The 27645-nt window shown below is 40.5% G+C and overlaps 1 protein-coding gene across 1 annotated transcript in view; it reads right to left on the bottom strand.

The window, feature by feature from the left end:
- Positions 1-27645, bottom strand: part of LOC126183797 (uncharacterized) — a 258705-nt gene that overhangs the window by 39371 nt on the left and 191689 nt on the right. The window contains exons 9-10 of the mRNA XM_049926039.1: positions 24523-24653; positions 4596-4722 (exon numbers count right to left, since the gene is read on the bottom strand). Of these exons, the coding sequence (XP_049781996.1) occupies positions 4596-4722; positions 24523-24653 (258 nt within the window). The remainder of the gene's footprint in view (positions 1-4595; positions 4723-24522; positions 24654-27645) is intronic.

Below are 27645 nucleotides of genomic sequence, written 5' to 3' on the forward strand. Positions count from 1 at the left end.
TGGAAAATTCGAGTTATGATGCATGTGAATGTTGTATCATCAGTAACCAGTACCACTGCTATAAAAAGTTGGCAATAGTGGTTATGTAGGTTACTGCGAGAGGCAGCCACAAGCGACTGTTTTCTCCAACAACAAGCTGCCTGAGGGACTCGCCCCCTCAGATTGGCACCGCCACTGCCATACCCCACACCAATAGAAGGCCACTGCAAGGAGCCTTTTCTCCCCTGAGTTCAGATACCAGTGTTTGAGTCTCCAGAGTCTTCAGTCATTGGTCTACGTCTGAAGTCTGCTTATCTGATATAGAGTAAAAGTGTAACAGGCTCGGGCCTCTTTTTGTTATCAGACAGTGATTAAGTTCAAACAGGACTACATGTTTCAAATTGTTAACAAAACAACCTTATCCCCTTCAAAATACTCTCCATTACAACTAATACCTCTGACCTACCGCTACTTTCATGTTCGAAACTTTTTTGCAGTCATCTTTAGAAATAGCTGTCATTCCTCCCCCCCCTCGACCTATATTTTTTCCTCTTGACTTCATCAATGCTGTTAAATCAGTGTCTTTTCATGCTCCTTTTCATGTGTGCAAATAAGAAAAAGGGGCATGGAGACAGGTCACGTGAGAAAGGTGCATGGGGGCAGCAGAACCATGCCATTTTTAGCCAAAAACGGTCTAACAGAGGTGGCTGCGTGTGCAGATGCATTGTAGTGGTGGTAGAACCAGTCACCTGTCTGCCACAAATAGGGTTCTCTTTGACAAACACTGTTGTGCAACCTTCTTAAAACTTTCAAATAAAAGGTTTGCTTGATGGTCTGCTACAGGGGACCAAACATCAACAATTTGGGTAGTTGATGGATGTCCTGAACGAGGTTTGTCATCAACTGACATGTTACCATTTTCAAATCAAGCACACACTCTCACATTTGAGTTTTTCCCATAGCGTCATCTTGGTAAGCTGTTTTCAACATTAAAACTGTTTCAGCAGCATTTTTTTACTGAGCAGAAAACAAAATTTCACAGCTGCATGTTGTTCACTTAAACTTGCCATCATAAAAAAGGAACAAGAACAAATCAGTGCTACCAAAAACAATCACTGCAGATGAACAGAACAAGCCAGGTTGACAACACAGGCAGCACTGAACTGGCAACGAGTTGTGCTATACATGCCTAGTGGCAGAAATGCGTACTATACAAGCTCTGCCCATGGCAATGTTATTCCTTCTTTATCTCCCTTGTACCTGTACATACCCCACACTACTATCAGGATTTATATCCAAACATTTAATGGAAGTTAAGTATACAATTATATTAAACTTTTACCAATGTACAGGGTGGGGAGGAGGGGAAGGGGCAGATATGATTTGTTAGTCCTAAATTAACTACTAGCAAAGAAACTACCCAATAAATTACAACTCTCAATAAATTTGAAGTGGAAAATAATTTGTGTGCTAAACCTGACTGAACGTTCATTTAATATTGGAAAACATAAGTTGTAGCGCATTGGTAACAAATAATTAACAAGACTAAGCTGATCATCATATGCAATAATCAAGGAAGAATTGTGGCAAATTACTACAGAACAAGATAAGTAACGAGTTCACAGCATGATGTATTATAAAATGTGAAGCACAATTTTTTTTAAGGTTGGAATCAGTTTGTAATTGATTCAATACCTCTTAGACGTGATGCCAGAGACCTGGATGGAGGAGTCTGCACAGCTTCACAGCAGAAAAAAAATCAATACTACTACAAATGTGTGCAGGAAGAGTCTGTCTGTCAATTTTGAAATCTTATTTCTGGAAAGAAATTAATACATTTCACTGGCTCTGAGCACTATGCGACTTAACTTCTGAGGTCATCAGTTGCCTAGATCTTAGAACTAATTAAACCTAACTAACCTAAGGACATCACACACATCGATGCCCGAAGCAGGATTCGAACCTGCGACCGTAGCGGTCGCTCGGCTCCAGACTGTAGCGCCTAGAACCGCACGGCTACTCCGGCCGGCTACATTTCACTGTTTTATATCCAAACAGATGAGGAAAGATGCACATTTGCAATAGACTTGTCTCTTATACATACAGCAAAAATAAAAGAGGCGAATACACAACTGGTAATAAAGCATACACAAATGGACAAACAGGGAAAAACAACTTTCCTGAAGTGAAAGAACAAAACAATAGCAAACCGACAATTGTGGACCAATATATGAGCAGAAACGAAGATACGGATGCACACCTGGCAGGCTGTTTGTTAAAAACCTACAAATATAGTAACAAGGCAGTTATTAACAGAAAGGTGGGTAAAAAAGGATTGTAAAAAAGTGAAAGTGATAAAACAAAGCAAGAATATAGGCCTTTCAACAATCCTGGACTGGTATGTGAACATGAACAAGAAATAATAAACAAAATGCAACCTACTGGCAATCTGAATTAAATCAAGAAGCGGGATGCTGTAAATACCACCAATCCCTGAATGAACCTGGTCTAAAAATTTGACTTTAACAACCATCAATCACTCACTCACTCACTCACTCACTCACTCACATTATATGTGTGGCAAATACAAACATAGGTAAAGGTGTTATATTCTGCACTATACTTAGGTGAAGTGAATGTCATCTCTCCTAGCAGACATGTTGGCTATGGATGACAAGTCAAAACTGTGTGTTGGACTAGGAAATTAACACACCTTTTGTGAATAGTTCAGCTGGTCACTGGCTTCCCCTCATACCTGCCAAACTTTTCACAGCCTCTCTCACAAAAATATTATATTTGTGGTATAATCCAATTTATTTTACTGGCCACTTCTTGTCGCCAAGCTTGAGGGGGAAAAGTTTCGCTGAAAACATCTAGGAAACAGTTTAGAAATGTTTTGAATTTTTCCCCCCATTTCTATTAAAATACTAAATAGAAGAAGTTAGCTATGCTGTGATATTAAGTCATTACTTAATATGAACCTATGGGTTACTAAACAAGATTTCTGAAGGTGTACAACAAGAACCACAAGGCAACGTGAAAGGTCAGTAACTATACACACAATTGTGTGCACGCTGCTTGCATAGGCAGGTATCAAGAGTCAGATACCAACGCTTATAGATATTTTAACATTATAGATATAAATAATTATGTACTTTTGTACTGAATGCAAGACGGTATGAGTTTAAATGTAGACTTTAAACAAGTATACCCATGACAGGAGGAAACATAGGGGGAGAAAAAAAGAAAGACTTAACAACTAATTTACTTAATATATAAACTATTTACTGAAATTAATGGTTTTAGCTAATTGCCATAAAGTATTTATTACACCAGTTAACATCAATTACATGAATTATGAATCAAAACACAGAACACTAGTATAATATTGCACAATATTTTGGTTTTTGGCTGTTATGCCATGATCAGATATGACGATAAATATGTGGTGCAGTCAAATTTTTGTGGGATCAAAAATTGTAGACTAGTGTAGCTATAGTGAATCTGGATTTCCAAAGGTGAAAATAGCTAAAGTTTGATTTACGAATAAATAAAGACATTACTTCAGTGAAAATGTGATGTAAGATTATTGAACTAAGGTAAAATATGACACATTAACTGATGAACTATACAACAAATTATGACAATTGTTCTTGGAAGAAAAACTGAATGATAAACTTTTGTGACACGTTCCAAGGGAGTGGTAGAACAAGGTAAGATTATCTTGAACTGGTCCTAAATTACAAATACATAACATACACTAGTGACAGTAAGCAGGTAAGAGAAGCAGCTGTGATAGTACAATTTCTCTTGCCTTCTAACTGAAAAAGGAGTAAGTGGAGCATATGAGTAAGAGGGGAAATTTACAACATGGCCCAGATGGTATCATACAGACAGCAGCGGCAAGTAAGGGAACTGCACCTGATCATTTAGCACTAAGCCTGACAAATGGTCATATTGCACCCCAGCATGAACACTGGCAGCTCAAAAAACACAAAACATGAGAAAACTCAACTTAAAGAATTAATTCCATTAAAACTTATACCGAAATGGGATAAGCATCCTTTAAATTTCTAGGAAGTATTGTTGGCAGTAAATTTCATTATATTTTATGTGCATGTTGGATCACTTCAAACATAACTTTCATTAACTAAATAAAATCACAGTTTTTCGACTTTCCTCACATTTCTTGCTAGGGTGTGATATATTTATTAATTTGTATCATATCAAGGTAGTACATCTTTTTTCCTTTGCGGGTATGATGTGCTAATTCATATTGCATCTTTTAACAATGGCCTCCTTTAAGCACATGGAATGCAAAAGAAGGAACAATTTTCATCTCTGATACCACAGATAATCTGTATATGCACTAATTTTAAATCTTTGACCCAAAAAAAATTTCACTGTTCCACAAATTTATTTTTGTATCCAATGACGACTTAACAAGCAAGAACTGTTTTGCGAAATAAATAAAAAATATAGTAGGATATTACACCAGTGACGAGCCCTTTCATTCATACTGTGTAACATATTCTACAAAGAACCAAAGGAACATTTGATAAGTGCAATTATGTAAACAGATGGTTAGCAGGATTTTAATAAAACGTGGATCTCACCTCTTTTCATTGTGTAGAGGCAACTTCTGCGTCATAAGAGTGGAACTAACATTTGAACTTTGAATACGACATAAGTCTTCTTTCACTTTTCGAGGCTTACCAGCTCGAGTTTTTTTAAGTTTTGTTCCTGAAACATGATTATTTTCCTCACAAACAATATCTGAGTGTCCATAACACAAATTATGCAGGGTGAACCCTAACTCCATTGACAAAATTTCAGAGTTTGTTCAGAGAGATTTTTTCAAGTATTTTGGTATAAGAGACATTTTGTCTCAAGTGGCCCATTATGAAGTAATCCTATAATTATGATTTGTTACCCTAATTGCCTTTGTTCCTATAAAAATATTGTCACAACAGTGGAGGGAAAGCCTGTAATATACAATCGCCAAATCTGCAACAGAGCAGAGTAACACAATCACCTTCAGATGAAACATTTATCACAGCACATTTAATCTGTTTTGTAAGTGTACAGACCTGTTCCTTTACCAGTGTTGTTCAAAATGTCTTCCATCATGATCATGGCAGAACGCAAAGTTTCACCACTGGCCATCTTATATGCTCAAGAATCACTAGAGTTTGGCATATTATTACTGTGGTTGTGATAGGATGAAGTCCAAGGTACATATCACCTGGAGTTTTGTAATCTGGGCTCTTCACATAGCCCCAGAAGAACCAGTCCATTGCTTTCATGTCTGCTGATTGAACAGGTCATGGAACAGGGCCACCAAAAACAGTCCACTGTTGCCAAAATAAATGCAATGACTTTAATGAGCCATCAGAGACCAAGGGTTCCTTAGAGCAAAACACTCAGCAAAAATCCGGTAACAACCTCTGAAATGTTACCAGTGGTGTCTGGATTCGATCTGTAGTAATAGTAGTGGAGGATAAAACATCAATACATATTAATTATTCTAACAAACAACTTTAACTTATGAAGTTTAACAAGACCTTTGCTGCTGCTAAACAGTTTCATAAATTAAAATGTGATCTTACACTGTAACACAGGGAGATACCATAAAGCAAAATGTGTGGCAACACTGAGAGATACCTGACTGAGTATTAACTTGTCTCTGGAATTTATCTTTAAGACATTCCATTACGTTATAAAATTTTGGTTTTTCAATGTGATTAACCTTTTCAAATAACGCATATATTTTCTTTCTTTGTTATGGTGAAAGCGTAGCTATTGTACAATAGCTTGTCTACAGTTACAGTAGTCATACTCCACATACAAACGGACAAATGTTAAGAGACTCATGAGAGTAAGTTAATATACCACTCCCAAAAGTAACAAATTATGAACTGACGTTTGTGGTAACCAAGTGGAATAACTGTCATATTCAATATAAAAGTTGAGCAGTTTGAACATTGCTATCTCCATATGCAAACCAGCTCACTGACCTCAACCTGATAATACCTTAGAATTTGAGGTGGAAGGGAAACTACAGTGCAGTTGTGGAAATAAAGACTTTACAGAAACCTGAACTTCTAGACTGCTGTTTTAAGACTTAACCACGTGCACTAGTATTTAGTATACAAGATAAATAATTTTTTATATTCTTAACTATCTGCATGTTACCTATTCAGTGCTATTTGGTAATTAGCAATGAAGAGTCCTCCACATTCAGATCCAAAAATTGAACACAATCAGCAGAAGAGAGATAAAAATGAATCATAGAAAGGATGGACAAACTGAATGTTAAGGGTAACTCCATGTTTCTCATGCTGTTGTGTTCTAGTTCGAAAGGACAGTTCTGGTCCTGTCCTGTGGAAAGCCATTCTTATACCCTCCCTAATTGATGTGGAAAAATTGGAACAAAAATAAATCTGATATGGTAGGCTAATATTTCAAGCTATATTTGCTCCCCTAAATAAGAGCCCAGTGTCTTACCAACTGTGCTACGTTGCTTGGCAGTGGGGTTACAGATAACACCAAACAATGGATGAGATGCTGTTTATAATATTTAAGGCAAACCATTTAAAAACGTAAGACAAATTCTCAAAACAATTTTCGTGGGGGGAGAAAACAGATGTCACCCTATTGACAAGTGTGACAATACTAGGCACAGCTTTCTTGTAAATGCAACCAACAGATAATATGCACCAACTTGCTCATAAATATATTTTAAGTTGTTGTATGCTAAAGAATACACCTACAGTTGTAGGCAAATGTTACTTCACACACTGAGTGCAGAACGGGCCCAACAGAGTAAGGAGAATGTCCGTCCTCTTTCATGACCTAGAACACAATATGTATTGTATTTTAATTGGCTACCTTGTTTTTACTAAGTAGACGAGTTCACTGTTAGTGCACCTCTATTTGACCTATCACGACAACTGTGTATTTTTCGAAGATATTTAACAGCTTCAATCCAAACAATTGTGGTAAATTGTCATAATATGGGGCCTTAACTAGATTTTGCCTGATGTAATCGCAGACAAATGTAAAGTTGTGATTTAGGTGACAAATGAAGTCAGAACAGTATGTGAAATTCAAGCTGGGTGCTTTGCCTAAAAAAATCACCTATGAGACAACATCAGAAACAGTCGAGAACAGGTAACCACACAGTGCCATTACACTGCAGCAGCGGCAGCAGCAGCAGCAGCAGCAGCAGCAGCAGCAGCAGCAGCCACTCCCAGCGTCAAGTAATCAGCAACTGACAAGTGGGGGTGTTGGCCACACGCCAATAGCAAAAGCAATGCTCTGGCTTCATATGTCTTCAGCAGATCAGCAGGACTCTTAATGATATGCAGTAGTGGCTTGTGTTTGAAACATTGGTTTTTAGGCTTATGATGTGTTTATCAAGAGTATAAAAATGAATAATTCAGATGGTATTTGTCATAACAGTCACCTGTGGTGGTGAGTCTTCATTTAGTGAAATTAGTGTTTATCCAGTTACAAGGGAATCATCCAATCCAACACTTCGAAACTTACCCTGAAATTTTTCATGGAGGAAGAATACACCAACAGGAATGCACTGTCAATGCTTTAGCTGCTAAAACACGCTGCAAGTACTTTTTTAAAAGAACTGTTAAGGTAAACCATTTCTGCCACATGAAGAACCACTTTGAACAGTGGTTTGTACAGCCCTTCTTGCCCAGTATGTGAATATACAAATGCAGCAGTGACCAAGAGGATATGAACAGTTTGCAGTTCATATGGACAACTGAACTGTTACAGAGATGTAATTGCTACACAAGTGACTAGGAGAAGAAAGAAAATCAAGGCAGTGTATGATGTTAAATTATGATGACTTCTACCAATTGAGAGTTTTCTGTGCTAACATTAAATGTTTTATAACAATTCCTGTAGCTCATTTCTTATAATTTTTGAATAATGTATGTTTTGCTGACAATGAAACAGTTCCTTGTTTATTCTCTGTAGTCAGCACAAAAATGTGAAGTGTATTGTATGACAAAAAGAAACATTCATTACACCAGGCACACCTCATAAAATAAAAATTAATGGAATCGGGCACTTCACAGTAATTAATAGTTTTATTTACACAGAAGTGGGATGGAGTGAGAAATGGTAATGGCCATCATTCTGCATATTGTGCTGCATACCATGCTTACTTGATCAAAGTCTTAAAATGAGGTAATGCAAACTGACAATGCAGAAATTACTGAAGTTATCACACTATTAGTTGCAGGTGGAATCCGAATTATATGAATTTTGTCATTTCCCTAATGACAGGCGTTATTATGTCCAGGCCAAGAGACCAACATAAGCAATGCATATTTTCTGCAAATGGCAAGCCAATGTTTTGGACTTAACAATAAACATTATTCTCTCCCATGTTTCCAGATTTTGCTCTGTCAATTGCAAGATTTTCGCAAGTAAAGTCTTTTTTTTTTAATTTCTGATCCTAGTTTGGCTTGATGTTCTTGAATACAGAGATAAAGCTATGGGAACGGTAATCCACTGACATTTATCGTTAGTATTGTTGTATACAAATGTGTCATAGGACTCAAACTGCATAAGCGACTTCACATAGTCAGCTGCAAAGTGGACACATCCTGAATATTTGAAAGAAAACCAAAATCTTGGAAAGCTCACAACCGTGCCCATTATGCTCTCTTAATAAGCAAATCATGTTAAAGCACTAGGTTCTGTTGAACAATTACAACTTCCTGAAATAACATTGTAGTGCCACCCTATTTTTCTCAGATCTCTTCTCAGGTTTCTTGCATCTTGCTTATTGAAGCTATCATTTTCACAGGTTTTAAAGCTTTCCTAACCCTGTTTACATCCAGAAAAACCAATAAATGCTAATTAACAATCACATACATAAGTTAAAATATATATGTAATTATTTAAACACAGAGCGATTTAAAAAGTACAAAGACCATTTTTAGACTTACAGAATACACGCAAGTGATTTATAAGGTCTAATTAAAACACCAAGAGACACAAACAGGAAAAGACAATTGTCTGATGCATCTCTGTTACAGGGCTAACCTAGAGAACAGAAACTTTTCAAGTAAAAACCCCTTTAGCTTACTTTTAAATAATTGCTTATTGCCTCATAGGAACTTAATATTAGCTGGAAATGAAGATTTTTCTGCTAATATACAAAATCTGATCAAAAGTATCCAGAAACCCGGCTGAAAATGACTTACAAGATCATGGCACCCTAAATCAGTAATGCTGGAATTCAATACGGCGTTGGCCTCTCCACTGCCTCCGTATTTTACTGTTGACATTACACATGCTGGCAGATGATGTTCAGCGGGCATTCGCCATACTCTCAAGCTGCCATCGGATCATCACATTGCGTACCGTGACTCGTTACTCCACACAACCTTTTTCCACTGTTCAATAGTCCAATGTTTATGCTTCTTACACCAAGTGAGGCATCGTTTGGCACTTACCGGCAGGATGTGTGGCTTATGAGCAGCTTCTCGACCATGAAATCCAAGTTTTCTCATCTCCTGCCTAACTGTCATAGTACTTGCAGTGGATTCTGATGCAGTTTGGAGTTCCTGTGTGATGGTCTGGATAGGTGTCTATCTATTACATGTTACAACCCTCTCCAACTGTCGGCGGCCTCCGTCAATCAACAGACAAGGTCAGCCTGTATGCTTTTGTGCAGTATGTGTCCGTTCACATTTCCACTTCACTATCACATTGGAATCAGTAGACCTAGGGATGTTTAGGAGTGTGGAAATCTTGCATACAGACATACGACACAAGTGACACCCAATCACCTGACCATGTTCGAAGTCTGCGAGTTCCCCAGAGCGCCCCATTCTGCTCTCTCACAATGTCTAATGACTCTTGAGGTCGCTGATATGGAGTACCTGGCAGTAGGCAGCAGCACAATGCACCTAATATGAAAAACGTATGTTTTTGGGGGTGTCCAGATACTTTTGTACACCTAGTATACATAGTCCACTCACAAAGTGACCACCTCTCAAAAGACTGAATAACCACCTTTTGCAGCACAGACCACTGACAGGCATGCAGGAATACACCACTGAGGTTCTGGTACTAACAGGGATGTGGTGCCAAAACAACTCCACTACCATGGCCACATATGCTAAGTTTCTCAGTTGAGGCGGTCCCACATATTCTTGATTGGGTTTCAATCTGGGGAGTTTGGTGGCCAGGGGAGCACGGTACACTCATCCTAGTGCTCTTTGAACCATGCATGTATCTGCTAGTGGTTTGACACATTGCACTATCCACATGGTAGAATTTATCATGCTGAGAAGGAAATGAACTAAATGTAGGGGTGGACATGGTCCTTAGGAGTAGGTGCGTACTCTTGTTGATCTACTGTGCCCTCCAGAATGATGGCATCAGCCAGGAAATGCCACAAAGACATTCCCCAGACCATAAAACTTCCTCCTCCGGCCTGGAACCTTCCAACAATTGTTGCAGGGACATACACGCCAATGCCCATAAGTCTGATGAAGCATAAACTGTGATTCATCTGACAAGTCCACCTGTTACCATTTAATCGATGTCCAGTTTTGGTATTGGCATACAAATTACAGCCTTTGTCACTGACAAACAGCAGTCAGCATGGATGCATAAACAAGGCGCCTGCTGAGCAGGCCCATAAGCAGCTGAACGGTCATCGAGGAGAGAGTGTTGGTAGCACCTTGGTTCATATGGGTGGTCAGTTGCTCAACATTTGCATGTCTATTTGCACCCCCCACATCTCCACAGCTATTGTTCACCTCATCATCTATGGCCCAAGGTTCACCAAAGTTGCCTCAGCACTGGTTTTGGATAGGCCATTTTATCATGCATTCTATGTTTTAACCATAGTGGCACATCAGCCATTCATTCACAAACTTGGCCATTTCACAAGTGCTCGCAACCTGGGCCTGAGTGCTAATGATCATACCCTTTTGGACATCAAATATATCACTCTGTTTGCACATTATGATGACCATATTGTTTTCCACATCCCCGACATGCTTTATACACCCTCCACTACTAATGCTGCCTACTGCTGTCTGTTAGTGATTATTGCACATTGATGTCTAACACAGGCAGTGTTCACAATGTGTCTGGACCACGTATTTAACATCTTTTTACACCAAAGAACAATTCTTCAGGTCAAAATTTCCTTCTTGTGTTGTGATGTTGGTAAGCCTTATCTGTTTCACAATGAGTAGGTTTGTGCAGCATAGATGTCATGGCTGGAGAGAGATTGTGAGGCAGTGGTTAATATCCCTACATACTTAAAAAGATTACAATGCGAGGTTCTTGGAAGCACTCCATACACAACACTGACACCCTTTTACGGAATGGAAAAGATACTTTTCAAAAGCAGCGAACTGCCCCCAGATGATGGTTCTGTAACCCATCAGCAAATGTAAGTAGCCAAAATATGCAGATTTGGAGACACTGATGTCACTGATTTTGGGGATTATCTAGATGGTAACTGATGCTGAGTTAACCCTTTTCAAGGTTTGGAGGATGTGGTGTTCCCAGTTAAGAATGGTACATGGGTGCCTAAGAATTTCAAACAGTATGCCCTCTGTATCTGCTGACTCTGACATGCAATATTGAACTTCTGTGGGCTTTTGTGATCAGAGTGAAACAATGTAATTTTTTTTGCCAAGGTCCATTGCTAGCAAATTTACGTGACCCAGTTCAGAACACGTGAAAATAACTGGTTGGCATTAAACATTAAGTCAGTGGATGTTTTACTGTCTGTCACAATGGTTGCGTTATCTGCAGAAATGGTGAACTTGCTTGCTTTGTTGGAGGACAGAGGTAATTTGTCTACATGAGGGGGGACCAAAAAGTAATGGGAATTGGCTTCAGTGGGCACGGAGAGTGGGGGAATCCACTGATCGACCAGGTGTCCGTTACGGTCACGCCATGCGAGTCAGTGTGCTAAGTTGTGTCAATGGGCACGGAGAGTGGGGGAATCCACTGATCGACCAGGTGTCCGTTACGGTCACGCCATGCGAGTCAGTGTGTTAAGTTGTGTCACTGAGTACATGGGTTCACCCGTGACAGTCTTTTTTAGTAAGAAAACTTTTTTGAGTTCAGTGAAAATGTGATAGCAACTTGTTGAAATTTTGTTTCCTGTTGGAGAAATCGGTTGCGGAAACTATTGTAATGCTTAAGACTGCTTATGGGGATGCTGCATTAAGTAAAACCAGAGTCTGAGAGGTTTTTATGTTTTAAAAATGGACAAATTTCAATTTAAGACCAAGCCCATTCAGGATGAGCCTCAACGTCTACAAATGACAAAAATATCAACAAAATCAATGCCCTCATTCGTGAAGACCATAGATGAACCATTTAACAACTCTGCAAGAAGTGTGGAATATCATGGAGTTCAATTTAGAGGATTTTATCATAAGATTCGCACGAGTAGGATTGCAGCCAAATTTATCCCTTGCCTTCTCACATTCGAGCAAAGGGAGCGGTGACTTCAGCCATGTTTTGAGCTTCAAAATCAGCTCAAAGACGACCCTGAATTTTTTTTCCAAGGTGATTACTGGTGATGAATCGTGGTGCTGTGGATACAACCCTGAAATAAAGCAGAAATCAAGCCTGCGGAAGACAAGTGGCTCTCATTGTCCCAGAAAAGCTCACCAAGTGAATTCAAACATCAAGACGATGATCATTTGTTTCTTTGATTGCAGAGGTGTTGTGCACGTTGAGTTCATTCCCTGGGTCAAACTGTAAACCACGAGTTCTAGTTGGAGGTTTTGGAAAGACTGAGGGAGAATATCTGAAAGAAAAGGGCAGACCTTTGGCACACAGGCCATAATGACAACTTGCTGGCCCGCATCGCCCTTTCCATAAAGCAGTTTTTGACCAAAAACTGGCACGACACTGATTGTCCAACAGCCCCACCCCTCCTACTCACCGGATCTTGCTCCCTGCGATTCCTTTTTGTTCCCCAGATTCAAAAGGAATATGAAAGGAAAGTGCTTTGCCACTGTGGAGGAGATAAAACAACTATCACTGGAAGGCATAAAGAACATCCTGTTAAGTGAATTTAAAATCTGTTTTGAACAATGGAAGGATTGTTTGAAGAAGTGTGTTGAGGTCAATGGAGAATACTTTGAATGTGATCAAAATTTGGTGTAAAAATATTAAGTAGTAAAGACATTATGATTTCCCTTTCCCTCTGCCTCTGTGAGCAACACATTTCAACAAATTAAATAGATCACATCACCACACCCTTTCAGAACACTCATACTTTTCGGAATAATAACAACCACTTCTTCATTTGTGTAGCCTGTTGTGTAATTACACCAACTGCGACACGATCACGTATACAAACAGTGATCCCAACACTGTCAAATGTTTATTTCAGTCATTGATCACAATTCTGACGATGGTCATTACGGACTGAAACCGGTCATCGTGAAAATAATTCATATTGTGATCAAAGACTGAAATAAACAACATTTGTTGTGTAATTAGTTTATTGAGGCTCAGTGTGTAAGCAACCACTGAAATGCTTTTTCTCGTCACGACGAGCCAATTAAAATATTGTTATTTGTGAATGCTAGCCTGCAGTGGAAATGTGATGTCCACATGTACATAATATAATGACTCTTATTACATCCATATTCAAGTAATGATAAGAAAACATATGTACTTCAGATCTTGGCCGCTTTTTACAAGGATGACTAAGGGGGTCATACCTGTGGAAATTACGCCTTTTCCACTTTTTGTAACAAATCTTAGAGATACGTCAGCTTAACAGGCAGCAAGTTGATAACCATGTTTTACTTTCCTGCCTTGCTTCTAGATCACATAGTTTTGTAATATTCCTACTTCCTTATTCACTACCCTCACGATGAATCATCTGTCCCTTCTAATGATCTGAAAACTTTTTGGAGGCAGAAGATATTATCCCAGTGGCTAATGGCTCATCAGTTATTGAACTGCGCATTGTTCTTGACAAAAGAATACACAAAACAAAAAACTATACTGATATATGTACTGAAAACTATTATGTACTAATGAAACATGCTGAAGTGAGCATATGGCAGGACTGCCTTTCCACTCCCCACCTCGCCATCCCAAAGTGCTCATGTGTTGCGAGATACTGTGCCACAACCACAATGCCGCGTGACACACTGCAGGCATGTGTCGCGTCGTATCCCAATTTGCATGGTCCTAGTCAAACCTGTGAAGTTACAAAAATGCACGTAGCGCTGTGCCATGCCACATGCGCTATATACACCTCAATTTGAGCTTAGCGGAACGAGCAACTCTGAATTTACAGTACGAGAAAACAGTGTAAAAGTTACATTTGACAAAGTCTTATTAGGAAAAATTTATGACATCATTTAAACTGTGCTAACAGTCTGCTGACAACTATGGGTAGTGGGATCAGCCTGAGTTATGTGAAGAAAAGACAGCTTGTGCAGTTAATATGAGGATTAAAGGGGCTGAAGGAATAAAACAAAGAAGGAGCAACACTTTGTTAGAGAAATATTGTGATTTATTCTGACACTCCATGGAAGGTTCAGAATTTTGAATGTATTTTGGACATAAAGCCATAGATACACAAACCTTATCCACTTCAGTAGCAATTTTTGTTAAGGCTTCAGATTTTGTGCTATGAAAGCAGTTAATAAATTAACTGCATGTGGTGCAATTTAATACACAGCCTCTGGAAACGTTGTAGCAGAGTATCCAGCATTTCCATCTGGGAAAGATGGGGGCTGGTTATGCAAACAATGAAGGAAAGTGCTGCAAAGAGAAGGAAACATATAACAAGAAGATAAAAGATTTAATTTTATATTGGAGACATAGCATTAGCTATAACTAAAGTCAAGCAGGGTGGATAAAGACATGAATATTTTTTTTCAAACTTTGTCATGGCTCTTTGGAAAAGGTGGAACACCTCAACCCAATGGCTGTAGATTAATTTATCCTCAGTCAAAGAGACTGTTATGTCAGAGAAACATTTATCATTTGACAGCATATAAAAGCTGAGTAGTTGTTGAAATACTTGAGTATTGATGGAGTGGGTATGGATAATGATTAACAATTGTCTTATTTACATGCAGCTTGATTTTTTTAAAAATTTTATTAAGGGATACTGTTTCATAGCATTTGGGAATGTTTACTGAAGAAACCTGGAGGGCAGGTGCATTTATTGTTTTCATAATTTTAAGGGCGACTTATTTTTTAATAGTCTAGAGGTATAAAAGGTCTGCTGACAAAAGTGTAGCGAGATTAGAATATGAGGTTTCTACACAATCATTGATGAGGTATTGGGGGGGGGGGGGGCAGTAGCAGATGTAAAATTCTTTTGTTGCCATGAAAAATTGGCAATGTTTACCATTTGGATATGAGAGGTAGCATGCTTGCCCATCTGCATATTTTTGGCCATTTTAATGAATACGGAGTGATTATTTGCAATAACTTGTGTTAAATTTTAACTAATTGTTCCATGTATTGTTATGTGAATTGGAAGTGGATAAACAATGAGGTGAAAAGAGTCATGGGATACCACCCAATATGCTGGAACTCCTTTTGCCCAGTGTAGTGCAGCAACTGTGTGGCATGGACTCAACAAGTCGTTGCAAGGCCTTGCAGAAAAAGTGAACCATGGTGCTCTATAGCTGTACATAGGTGTGAAGTGTTGCCAGTACAGGACATTGTGCAAGAACTGACCTTGTGATTATGTCTCATAAATGTTCGATGGGATTCATTTCGGACGATTTGGGTGGCCAAGTCATTAGCTCACACTCTCCAGATTATTCGTCAAACCAATCGCGAATAAAATTAGCCTGGTGACATGGCGCATAGTCATCCATAAAAATTCCATTGTTGTTTGAGAATGTAAAGTCCATGAATGACTGCAAATGGTCTCCAGGTAACTGGACATAACCATTTCCAGTCAATGATCCATTCAGTTGGAGCAGAGGAACCAGCCCATTTCATGCAAACACAGTCCACACCATTATGGAGCCACCACTAGCTTGCACAGTGCCTTGTTCATAATTTGCATCCACGGCTTGGTGGGGTCTGTGCTGCACTCAAACCCTAACATCAGCTCTTACCAACCAAAATCAGGATTCTGCTGACCAGACCACTGTTCTCCAGTTGTCTGGGGTTCAACCGATATGGTCACGAGCCCAAGAAGAACTCTGCAGGCGATCTCTTGCTGTTAGCAAAGGCACTCAGGTCTATTGTACGATTCTATAGCCAATTAACACCAAATTTCACCACACTGTCCTATTCGATACATCTGTCCTAAGTATCACATTGATTTCTATGGTTATTTCACGTAGTGTTGCTTGTCTGTTAGCACTGACAACTCCACGCAAGCACCGCTGCTCTCTGTTGTTATGTGAAGGCCACTGGCCACTGCGTTTTCTGTGCCTGAAATTTCGTATTCTCGGCACATTCTTTATACTGTGGATGCCCAAATATTGAATCCCCTAATGATTTTCGAAGTTGTATGTTCCACGCATCCAACTCCAACTATCATTCTGCATTCAAAGTCTGTTAACTCTTGTCATGCAGCCATAATCACATCGGAAATCTTTTCACAAGAATCATCCGAGTACAAATGACAGCTGTGCCAATGTGTTCATGATACTACCACCATCTGCAGATATGCATATCACTATCCCATTACTTGTCACCTCAGTATATTACACCACATGCATAATCCTGATATAAGAAAATAATGATAATGATGAAGACGAAGACGGTATTTAGTTTATGGTGTGCTCAGTTGCATGGTTATCAGTACCCATACAAATTCCCGATCGTTTCAGTGTCCAGTCCTCCTGCGTAGTTGAATGATGATGAAATGAAGAGGACAACATGAACATCCAGGCCCTGGGCAGAGAAAATCCCCGACCCCGCTGGGAGTGGATCCCGGGACCCCCGTGATCCAGAGGCAGCAATGCTAGCCACTAGATCACATGCTAAGGCACTGAATTGAGCATTCAGTCTTTTTAATTGGATGCACAGATCTTCAAACGTCTTTTACAACCTGTAGTGTCTCCTATGTTGGCCATTTCTTAGCTTTGTGGATGTATTCAGACTTTATGTTACTTGGTTTGCAGCATTCAAGTCTGCCTGGTTGCCCTCCACCTCCACCTCCACCTCCACCTCCACCTCCACCTCCACCTCCACCTCCACCTCCACCTCCACCTCCACCTCCACCTCCCAGGGTCATACACAGTGCAAATGGCCTTAAATGTTGCCTGCTGCATGCTTTTGTATTTATTTTCAAGATTGCCTGATGTGATGAGGAAATAAAGAGTTTTTGTTGAACAATAATGGTTCAGAGCTACATGAAGAAATTTCCAATTTTGAACCCTGTGATGGTGAGCTAATTAGTTTCATTACATTTTTTCTCTAAGTGTACATATTGTTTATTGTATAACAGAAAGCTAATTTTTACAATATACATTATAGATGAAGAAGACATTTCTGACGAAGTTTCAGTAAGCCCTCAACATTAAACCACTGATGTCACTGCTGTATCAGAGATCCCCCTGTTTGAACTCAACAGTCTGCCTCTTTCAGCTAGGTGGTGGACAGATGGATGACACCACCACTTCACAGATTCCAGTTATTGAAGAATCATGCGGGTTTCAAATTCAGATTGATCAGAACTATTGTGTGTTTTATTGCTTCACTTGCTTTTTTGATGAACTGCTGAAGATGGCAAAACAAGAAACCAACTTCTATGATAGAAGAACAATTGCAAGCTAACTGAAAAAGCTAAACTGAAGCCTCCGTCAATTCAAGCACTGTGAAACTGTGAAAGTGGTTTCTCATGTGCACCTCATTAGAAAACTGAAATTGACTGACTACTGGTCTACGAATTCTGCGTTACAGATCTCCTTTGCCACAAAGTGTCTACCAAGAGATTGTTTTCTATCAGTGCTGAGAATGTTACATTGAGTAAGTAATGCAACTTATTTCAAAATATCAAGACGGGTATGATCCTGTTCAAGGTAAGACCCACCTTTGATGGATTCACGACAAAAAGTGAGAGAGCGTCAAATCATGATAAAATTTCACTATAGCCAAAGGTGTTCACACCCTTTTTGTGCAGATCTAGTTTTGAGACCTAAATGAAAAATGAGATTAACAAATATGGGACATTTCTTTAAATTTTATATCTGGCAGTAAGACAGATGCTAGTAACATCTGGCATGTAGTAAACAGATTGAGTGAAAGTTTCCATGGTAAAGGCCATACTCTAAACATGGCTCATTTTACACTAGCCCTGATCTAAGGCAGAGGGGTACAGTACTGGGGAAAAAAATCTAGTTGCCCAGACGCTGGAAAAATGAACTAGTGAAATGTAGACACACTAGAGATGTACCGGTATTTATTTTGATGATGAGATATAAAATGAGAGCATCCAGTGTCGATGTTAGAACAAAATTAAGACTGACAGGAGATTAAGCATGACTGTAGCTTTGATTATAATAAGAAACAAGGCTGGTGTGCACCTTAGCAACCAGCTATGAAACTACTACCTTTTTGAGAGGAAGCGAAGTGGCGGAGGGAAGGTTTTTTTTCACATTTTAATGATTACTATCGTAAATTCATGTGTTTTACATACACTGTCTACATCTACTACCAAATATTTTCAAATTCATTATTGATCTGGCTTTGGAGAACAAAGGAAACCTGACAATTAATATAGTTCACCTATAAACAGACTCAGTGGAAGACTTTTCCTAACAGTATTTCTGCAACAGTAACGTCAAAAACTGCCTCAGAGGAGATGGAAAGTTTGTGTAAAATGGAGCTAGGTGAGCTCTGGGAAAGTGTCAAGGATGGATACCAGGCACTATTGTGAAGAATGTGATGTACAGCTTTGTTTTCCAAAATGCGTCAAAATTTTTCGAACTAAACCATATGTAACTAAGTAATTTTCAATTAAAAAAACATATTCTGAAAGAGGTTTATTTTTAGTATTAACAACTTCCAATTCTATCCCCACATAGGGAATAAAGGTTAATTTTTTTTTTGTTTTGAAGCAAAAATATTTTTATTTCAATAGTATAAAAAAAATGTTACTAATTTAGTCTACGTTTCTTAGCAGTATTTGACAGAAAAAGGCCCACTTCCAAATGCAATAAACTGAAATTCTGTGTGGTAAAACCACCTACATAAAGTTCAGAAAAATTATGCTCAGTAGCAGTACCACAGCTGCACAGTCCTCAAAGTCTTAACAAGAGAATAGATTACAGTGTTTTGACAGCAAACTCACTCAGGAACTGAAGAATACATGAAGTTAGTGGGGCATTAGTGCTTTGTGAAAACTGATGGCATCTTGATTGGAGTCTTCATTCCTCTGTATATCTATTGACTACATTCCTACTACAACTTGCTACTATAAATGTATATTTGCTGATAGCGATCGTTATGCCTCACTCCAATTGAGTCATAGATCATCAATATATCAGAAATCATGTTACTATCAAATGTGGTCCCTTTATCAGACGCCCACGTTCCATCTGTTGGTATCCTCTTGGAAAATGTGATCTACATTGCAACTGTGGTTAGTTATCTGTTAGAGACCTGTAGGTTACTGAATGTAGGAACCACCTAGTTCATTGTACTCACTTTCAGTTTAAATAGGCTTTCCACCCATATTCGAGATATTATTGACAAAACAACTTAACGTGTGAAAACTAAACTACTATAAAGTGTTGTTAATCTTTATTTCTACATACAAACTGGCATTAACACATTAGTGTAACTAGCTTACTGTATTAGTACTTGGAAAAAATGCATCACACAGTGCTGTCTCTAAATACTCTTTATTATTATTATTATTATTATTATTATTATTATTATTATTATTTATTTCTTTCTGTTCTCAGACATTATGTCTGGTCAAAAATGGAAAGTGACGCGGACCTTGATCAAGCATGACTTCCTTTTAACTGTACGGTATACGTTATATTGCATTTAGGAACTTTCGGGTGATTGAACATGTATCAATAATTACGGATTTCTGTAGTTGTATATATAAGTTTGGATGTAGCTGTATTGCATTGATGTACTGGTGGATATGGTGTGGTATGACTACTGTAGTTGATAGTATAATTCGTATTCTGTCAACTTTATCCTGATGCCAGATGTCCTTAACTTCCTCAGCCAGTTGGATTTATTTTTCAATTTTTTCTCCTGTTTTATTTTGTATATTTGTTGTATTGGGTATGGATATTTCGATTAGTTGTGTTAATTTCTTGTTTTTATTGGTGAGTATGATGTCAGGTTTGTTATGTGGTGTTGCCACATGCTTGCCATGTAGTGTTTTCTTTTTCCAATTTACTTTCTTCGTATCTGTTGATGTTATGTGATCTAGAGGGTTGTAGAAGTGGTTATGAAATTGGAGTGGTGTAGCCGATGTACTTATATGAGTGATTGCTTTGTGTATTTTGCTAGTTTCTGCTCGTTCTAGAAAGAATTTTCATAAATTGTCTACCTGTCCATAATGTAGGTTTTTTATGTCGATAAATCCCCTTCCTCTTTCCTTTCTGCTTAATGTGAATCTTTCTGTTGCTGAATGTATGTGATGTATTCTATATTTGTGGCATTGTGATCGTGTAAGTGTACTGAGTGCTTCTAGGTCTGCGTTACTCCATTTCACTACTCCTAATGAGTAGGTCAATATTGGTATAGCATAAGTATTTATAGCTTTGTCTTGTTTCTTGCTGTCAATTTTGTTTTCAGTATGTTTGTTAGTCTTTGTCTATATTTTTCTTTTAGTTGTTCTTTAATATTTGCATTATCTATTCCTAGTTTTTGTCTGTATCCTAGATATTTATAGGCATCTGTTGTTTACATCGCTTCTATGCAGTCGCTGTGGTTATCCAATATGTAATCTTCCTGTTTAATGTGTTTTCCCTTGACTATGCTGTTTTTCTTACATTTGTCTGTTCCAAAAGGCATATTTATATCACTGCTGAATACTTCTGTTATCTTTAGTAATTGGTTGAGTTGTTGGTTTGTTGCTGCCAGTAGTTTTAGATCATCCATGTATAGTAAATGTGCGATTGTGTGTGGGTATGTTCCAGTAATATTGAATCCATAATTTGTATTATTTAGCATGTTGGATAGTGGATTCAGAGCAAGGCAGAACCAGAAAGGACTTAATGAGTCTGCTTAGTATATTCCACACTTAATCTGTATTGGCTGTGATGTGATATTATTTGAATTTGTTTGGATATTAAGTGTGGTTTTCCAATTTTGCATTACTATGTTTAGGAACTGTATCAATTTAGGATCTACTTTGTATATTTCCAATATTTGTAGTAACCATGAATGGGGTACACTATCAAAAGCTTTTTGGTAATCAATGTATGCATAGTGTAGCGACCTTTGTTTAGTTTTAGCTTGATATGTCACCTCTGTATCTATTATCAGTTGCTCTTTACATCCTTGTGCTCCTTTGCAGCAGCCTTTTTGTTCTTCATTTATAATTTTGTTCTGTGTTGTATGTGTCATTAATCCTGTGTAATGATTGAAGTTAATATTTTCTATATTGTTGGTAGGCATGTTATGGGGCGATATTTTGCTGGGTTTGTTGTGTCTGCTTGATCTTTAGTTTTCAGATAAGTTATTCCTTGTGTAAGTGTATCAGGGACTGTGTATGGGTCTGCAATGTAACTGTTAAATAATTTAGTTAGATGTGAAGGTGTTGAGGTGAACTTCTTTAGCCAGAAATTTGCTATTTTATCATTTCCAGGGGCTTTCCAATTGTGTGTAGAATTAATTGCTCAGGTGACATCATGTTGCAAAATTATCACTTCAGGCATTTGTGGTATCATCTTGTATGAGTCTGTTTTTGCTTTTATCCACCGTGCATGTCTGCTATGTTGTACCTGGTTTGACCATATGTTGCTCCAGAAGTGTTCCATGTCGGTTATGTTTGGTGGATTGTCTATTTTAATGTGTGTGTTATCTATTGTCTGGTAAAATTTCTTTTGGTTTGTGTTGAATGTTTGGTTTTGTTTCCTTCTATTTTCACTTTTTTTGTATCTTCTAAGTCGTTTGGCCAGTGCTTGTAATTTCTGCTTCTTTTCATCTAATTGCTCTATTGCTTCTTGTTGTGAGATTTTACCTAACCTTTTTCGTTTTTTGTCTGACATTTCATTTCTTGTTAATTGTGTTAGCTGTCCGATGTTTTTTCTCAGTTTTTCTATTCTGATCTGTAGCCTGTGTTGCCATGCTGGTTTTGTGGGTTTCTTCTGTGTGTTGGTTGGCTGGTTCTGATCTCTGCCTAGTGTGTATATTTAGTGTAGTGAGTGCTCCTATATAAACCAGTAGTTGTAACTCTTCCATAGTTGTATTTTCATTTACTTTGTTGTGTATGATTGTGTTGATAGTGTTATTGTTGTTTCGACTTGTGGGTTATTTGGTGGTCTATGCAAGAAGGGTCTAATGTCTGTATTTGTGTCTTTGTATTCTATATATGTTAGCTGGAATTTTTCTTCTATATCTAACATATGTGTCACTTAGTGTTCTGTTTGAGCTTGTTCTGGTGGCTGTCTTAAGATTTCATTTTCCTCTGATTGTTTAATTTATGCATGTTGTTCTTTGTTTGTTTGCTCTGGGATGTTTGAGTCCATTACTGTACTACTACTACTACTACTACTACTACTTCTTCTTCTTCTTCTTCTTCTTCTTCTTCTTGCACATTATTTTGTTCCAGTATTTGTTGTACTTGTTGTTTGATGTTTTCTAATTCTGACTGGGGTATCCTGTTATTTTTTATTATTACACAGATCTGATCAGCTAGTTGTTGTTCTGTTAAAAATTTTATTTCTGGTTGTCTGGTAATAAATGTTGTGTATACTTGTGATCTGTATCCAGTTGTGTTGGTTCCTAAGTTTGTTGCTTGGTAATAACAGAACATGAGGTGTCGGTTAACTTCATCTGACCATCTCATCCTCTGTCTTTGCTTTCCTTCTAGAGTGGTTGCAGGAAGCATGTCCTGCAAAACACCTCTATTTGGATTTAAATCATTTTCGTCATCGTCATTATCATCATCATCATTATTATTATTAAAGCCTGTTTCTGTCACTGACCACCCTCCAGGCAATGGCATAACAACAAAGCTGAAGAAAACACAATATACCTCCAAAATAGAATACAATGTCATATAAAATTAAACAGTCAGTTTCAAATATTTATGAAAGAATACAAATCATAGGCCAAAACATCAAGATAACATATGGAGCTGAATAGTTCAGTCATACATCAATCAGTTTCCTAATCTCCATAACAAAACAGAATGGAGGAGTGAAAAGGGAGCCACTACCGCCATCAATTCTGGAAGCGAAAATGATTGTTATGTGTATACTCCAAAAAAGCTTAACAGAGAATGAAATATTTTGTCAGTTAGCTTCCTAATCTACTTAACAATTGGGGAGGGGGCAGGACAAGGGAAGGAGGTCTGAAAGGGCAACCAGTATTTAAGTTATTAATGGGAGTGAACATGATTACTCCATACGCACAATGGTAAAGTAATGTGGCTCAAACTGTGGCATGTGATAAGCAACCAAATCAAGACAACATAATGAGTTTACAAGGTTCAAATGTACTTCAGGTAAACAGAGCAAGACTTAAGAAGCACATTTACAATTCAAATGGACTAAAACTTATAATGCATAATAAGACCTTACTGAAGTAAACAAAAACCTTTAAGCGCAAAGGTGCGTATAAAGGCATTTTCACTTCCAGTATCGACTGAAACACTGGCTGCTCTTATCGCCCCCCTTGTTATGTAGATTATAAATGCAATTGATGGATGACTAATGTATGAAGCTCTTTACATTATCTTTAAGTGTTGACTTATAATTTGTATTCTTTCAGAAGTGTTTGAAACTAACTGTATAATTTTATTGGATCTTTTATTCTATTTTGGTGATCTGCTGCATTTTCTTCCGTTTTGTCATTGCAAAGCTACCTAGAGGATGGCTGTGACAAACCAGTTATAATAAGTAAGTATTACAAGGCATCATTATGTCGCGTTTTTCCAAGTATCTACAGTGTGTCCCTGGAGGAATGGACAGCAGATAGGGATATGAGAGTGACAATCATTTGATTCAAAAAAGTGTATTAAAAATTGGTTCTAAAATGAATACTGTAAGAACTATAAGGGCAGTTGTTCAGCAGAAGAGGTGTTTCTCAGTAGCACAGATAAACAAGACACATAGCTCTTAACGTATGCATTTTAAAGCCACATTTTTACTGGACTTTTTCTTGCTTTGAATGATCATTCCTGTCATATTCCTGCCATTCCTCCTAGGAGACCGTGTACATGCTGTTAACTGCAAGTAAATAAATAAATAAATAATAAGAAGTTACCTTGTAGTTTAGAGACAGACATTTTACGTATTACTTTTTGCAGGTTAAAGTTCCATCTCTCTTTTGCTAAGTTACATCAACTACATGTTCAATAACAGGGTTATGAAGTATACATACCAAAATCATAAGCAGCATTTAATGCCAATTTCTGCAAAACGTTTCTTACACGAATTCGGCGAGTTGGTTGAGGCAACGGAGGCCTTTCATTTTTTGGCAAGGGTTCCAGTTGACTGTATTCAACTGTACACCTGAAATTAGAAAAATTCTGATTTCAGCATGGTTAAATGCAGCAAAACATTCACGTACTCTTAAGTGTCTTGCAGATCAGTTTATGTGGCAAATGGTTGAAATGCGTAATATGTGACTAACAAGGGAACATTCCCAGGTGTAAATAAACCATCCTGATGAAACTAGGCAGGTATGCAGACACGTCAAAGAAACACCACATATTTTTTGTTTTAGCACAATTTCACACAATACATGATATTTACATGATTGCCCACAGGAGTTTTAGAATCATGTTGGATTTTTTATATTGTGTTTTCCCATCATGTGTATTAGTTGGAGAGAGAGAGAGAGAGAGAGAGAGAGAGAGAGAGAGAGAGAGAGAGAGAGAGAGAGAGAGAGAGGGAGGTTGGGAGTGGAGAGAGAGGTTGGGGGTGGAGAGAGAGGTTGGGGGTGGAGAGAGAGGTTGGGGGTGGAGAGAGAGGTTGGGGGTGGAGAGAGAGGTTGGGGGTGGAGAGAGAGGTTGGGGGTGGAGAGAGAGGTTGGGGGGGTGGAGAGAGAGGTTGGGGGTGGAGAGAGAGGTTGGGGGTGGAGAGAGAGGTTGGGGGTGGAGAGAGAGGTTGGGGGTGGAGAGAGAGGTTGGGGGTGGAGAGAGAGGTTGGGGGTGGAGAGAGAGGTTGGGGGTGGAGAGAGAGGTTGGGGGTGGAGAGAGAGGTTGGGGGTGGAGAGAGAGTTTGGGGGTGGAGAGAGAGTTTGGGGGTGGAGAGAGAGTTTGGGGGTGGAGAGAGAGTTTGGGGGTGGAGAGAGAGTTTGGGGGTGGAGAGAGAGTTTGGGGGTGGAGAGAGAGTTTGGGGGTGGAGAGAGAGTTTGGGGGTGGAGAGAGAGGTTGGGGGTGGAGAGAGAGGTTGGGGGTGGAGAGAGAGGTTGGGGGTGGAGAGAGAGGTTGGGGGTGGAGAGAGAGGTTGGGGGTGGAGAGAGAGGTTGGGGGTGGAGAGAGAGGTTGGGGGTGGAGAGAGAGGTTGGGGGTGGAGAGAGAGGTTGGGGGTGGAGAGAGAGGTTGGGGGTGGAGAGAGAGGTTGGGGGTGGAGAGAGAGGTTGGGGGTGGAGAGAGAGGTTGGGGGTGGAGAGAGAGGTTGGGGGTGGAGAGAGAGGTTGGGGGTGGAGAGAGAGGTTGGGGGTGGAGAGAGAGGTTGGGGGTGGAGAGAGAGGTTGGGGGTGGAGAGAGAGGTTGGGGGTGGAGAGAGAGGTTGGGGGTGGAGAGAGAGGTTGGGGGTGGAGAGAGAGGTTGGGGGTGGAGAGAGAGGTTGGGGGTGGAGAGAGAGGTGGGGGTGGAGAGAGAGGTTGGGGGTGGAGAGAGAGGTTGGGGGTGGAGAGAGAGGTTGGGGGTGGAGAGAGAGGTTGGGGGTGGAGAGAGAGGTTGGGGGTGGAGAGAGAGGTTGGGGGTGGAGAGAGAGGTTGGGGGGTGGAGAGAGAGGTGGGGGGTGGAGAGAGAGGTTGGGGGTGGAGAGAGAGGTTGGGGGTGGAGAGAGAGGTTGGGGGTGGAGAGAGAGGTGGGGTGGAGAGAGAGGTGGGGGTGAGAGAGAGGTTGGGGGTGGAGAGAGAGGTTGGGGGTGAGAGAGAGATGTGGGGGGGGGAGAGAGAGATGTGGGGGGGAGAGAGAGATGTGGGGGGGGGAGAGAGAGATGTGGGGGGGGAGAGAGTGATGTGGGGGGGGGAGAGAGATGTGGGGGGGGAGAGAGAGATGTGGGGGGGGGAGAGAGAGATGTGGGGGGGGGAGTGAGAGATGTGGGGGGGGAGAGAGAGATGTGGGGGGGGAGAGAGAGATGTGGGGGGGGGAGAGAGAGATGTGGGGGGGGGGGGGTGAGAGTGATGTGGGGGGGGAGTGAGAGATGTGGGGGGGGGAGAGTGAGATGTGGGGGGGGGGAGAGAGAGATGTGGGGGGGGGTGTGAGATGTGGGGGGGGGAGAGAGAGTGTGGGGGGGGGGGTGAGGAGAGATGTGGGGGGGGGAGAGAGAGATGTGGGGGGGGGTGAGAGAGTTGTGGGGGGGGAGTGAGATGTGGGGGGGGGGAGAGAGGATGTGGGGGGGGGAGAGAGATGTGGGGGGGGGGAGAGTGTGTTGTGGGGGGGGGAGAGAGATGTGGGGGGGGGAGAGAGATGTGGGGGGGGAGAGAGAGATGTGGGGGGGGAGAGAGATGTGGGGGGGGGGTGTGAGAGATGTGGGGGGGGAGTGAGAGTGTGGGGGGGAGTGAGAGATGTGGGAGGGGGGGAGAGAGATGTGGGGGGGGAGAGAGATGTGGGGGGGGAGTGAGATGTGGGGGGGGGTGAGAGATGTGGGGGGGGAGAGTGATGTGGGGGGGGGGTGAGAGTGTGGGGGGGGGAGAGTGTTGTGGGGGGGTGAGAGATGTGGGGGGGGTGTGAGTTGTGGGGGGGGGAGAGAGATGTGGGGGGGGGAGAGTGTGGGGGGGGGGAGAGTGATGTGGGGGGGAGAGTGATATGGGGGGGGAGAGAGATGTGGGGGGGAGAGTGATGTGGGGGGGGAGTGTGATGTGGGGGGGGGAGAGATGTGGGGGGGGGGGAGAGAGATGTGGGGGGGGGTGAGAGATGTGGGGGGGGGGAGAGATGTGGGGGGGGTGAGAGATGTGGGGGGAGAGAGATGTGGGGGGGGGGTGAGGTTGTGGGGGGGGGGAGTGATGTGGGGGGGGGAGAGAGTTGTGGGGGGGGGGAGAGAGTTGTGGGGGGGTGTGAGTGTGGGGGGGGTGTGATGTGGGGGGGGTGTGTGTGGTGGGGGGGGTGTGTGTGGGGGGGGAGTGATGTGGGGGGGGGTGTGAGTGTGGGGGGGGGGAGTTGTGGGGGGGGTGAGTTGTGGGGGGGTGTGTTGTGGGGGGAGAGAGATGTGGGGGGGGGAGAGAGATGTGGGGGGGGGAGAGGGAAGTGATGTAGGTTGGAAACACTAATACGCCAAGAATTTTTAAAATCATGATTCAGTTCCAGTACTTACTGAACTTATTACAAAT

This window comes from Schistocerca cancellata, chromosome 4, assembly GCF_023864275.1.
Source record: "Schistocerca cancellata isolate TAMUIC-IGC-003103 chromosome 4, iqSchCanc2.1, whole genome shotgun sequence".
In the NCBI taxonomy this organism is placed as follows: Eukaryota; Metazoa; Arthropoda; class Insecta; order Orthoptera; family Acrididae; genus Schistocerca; species Schistocerca cancellata.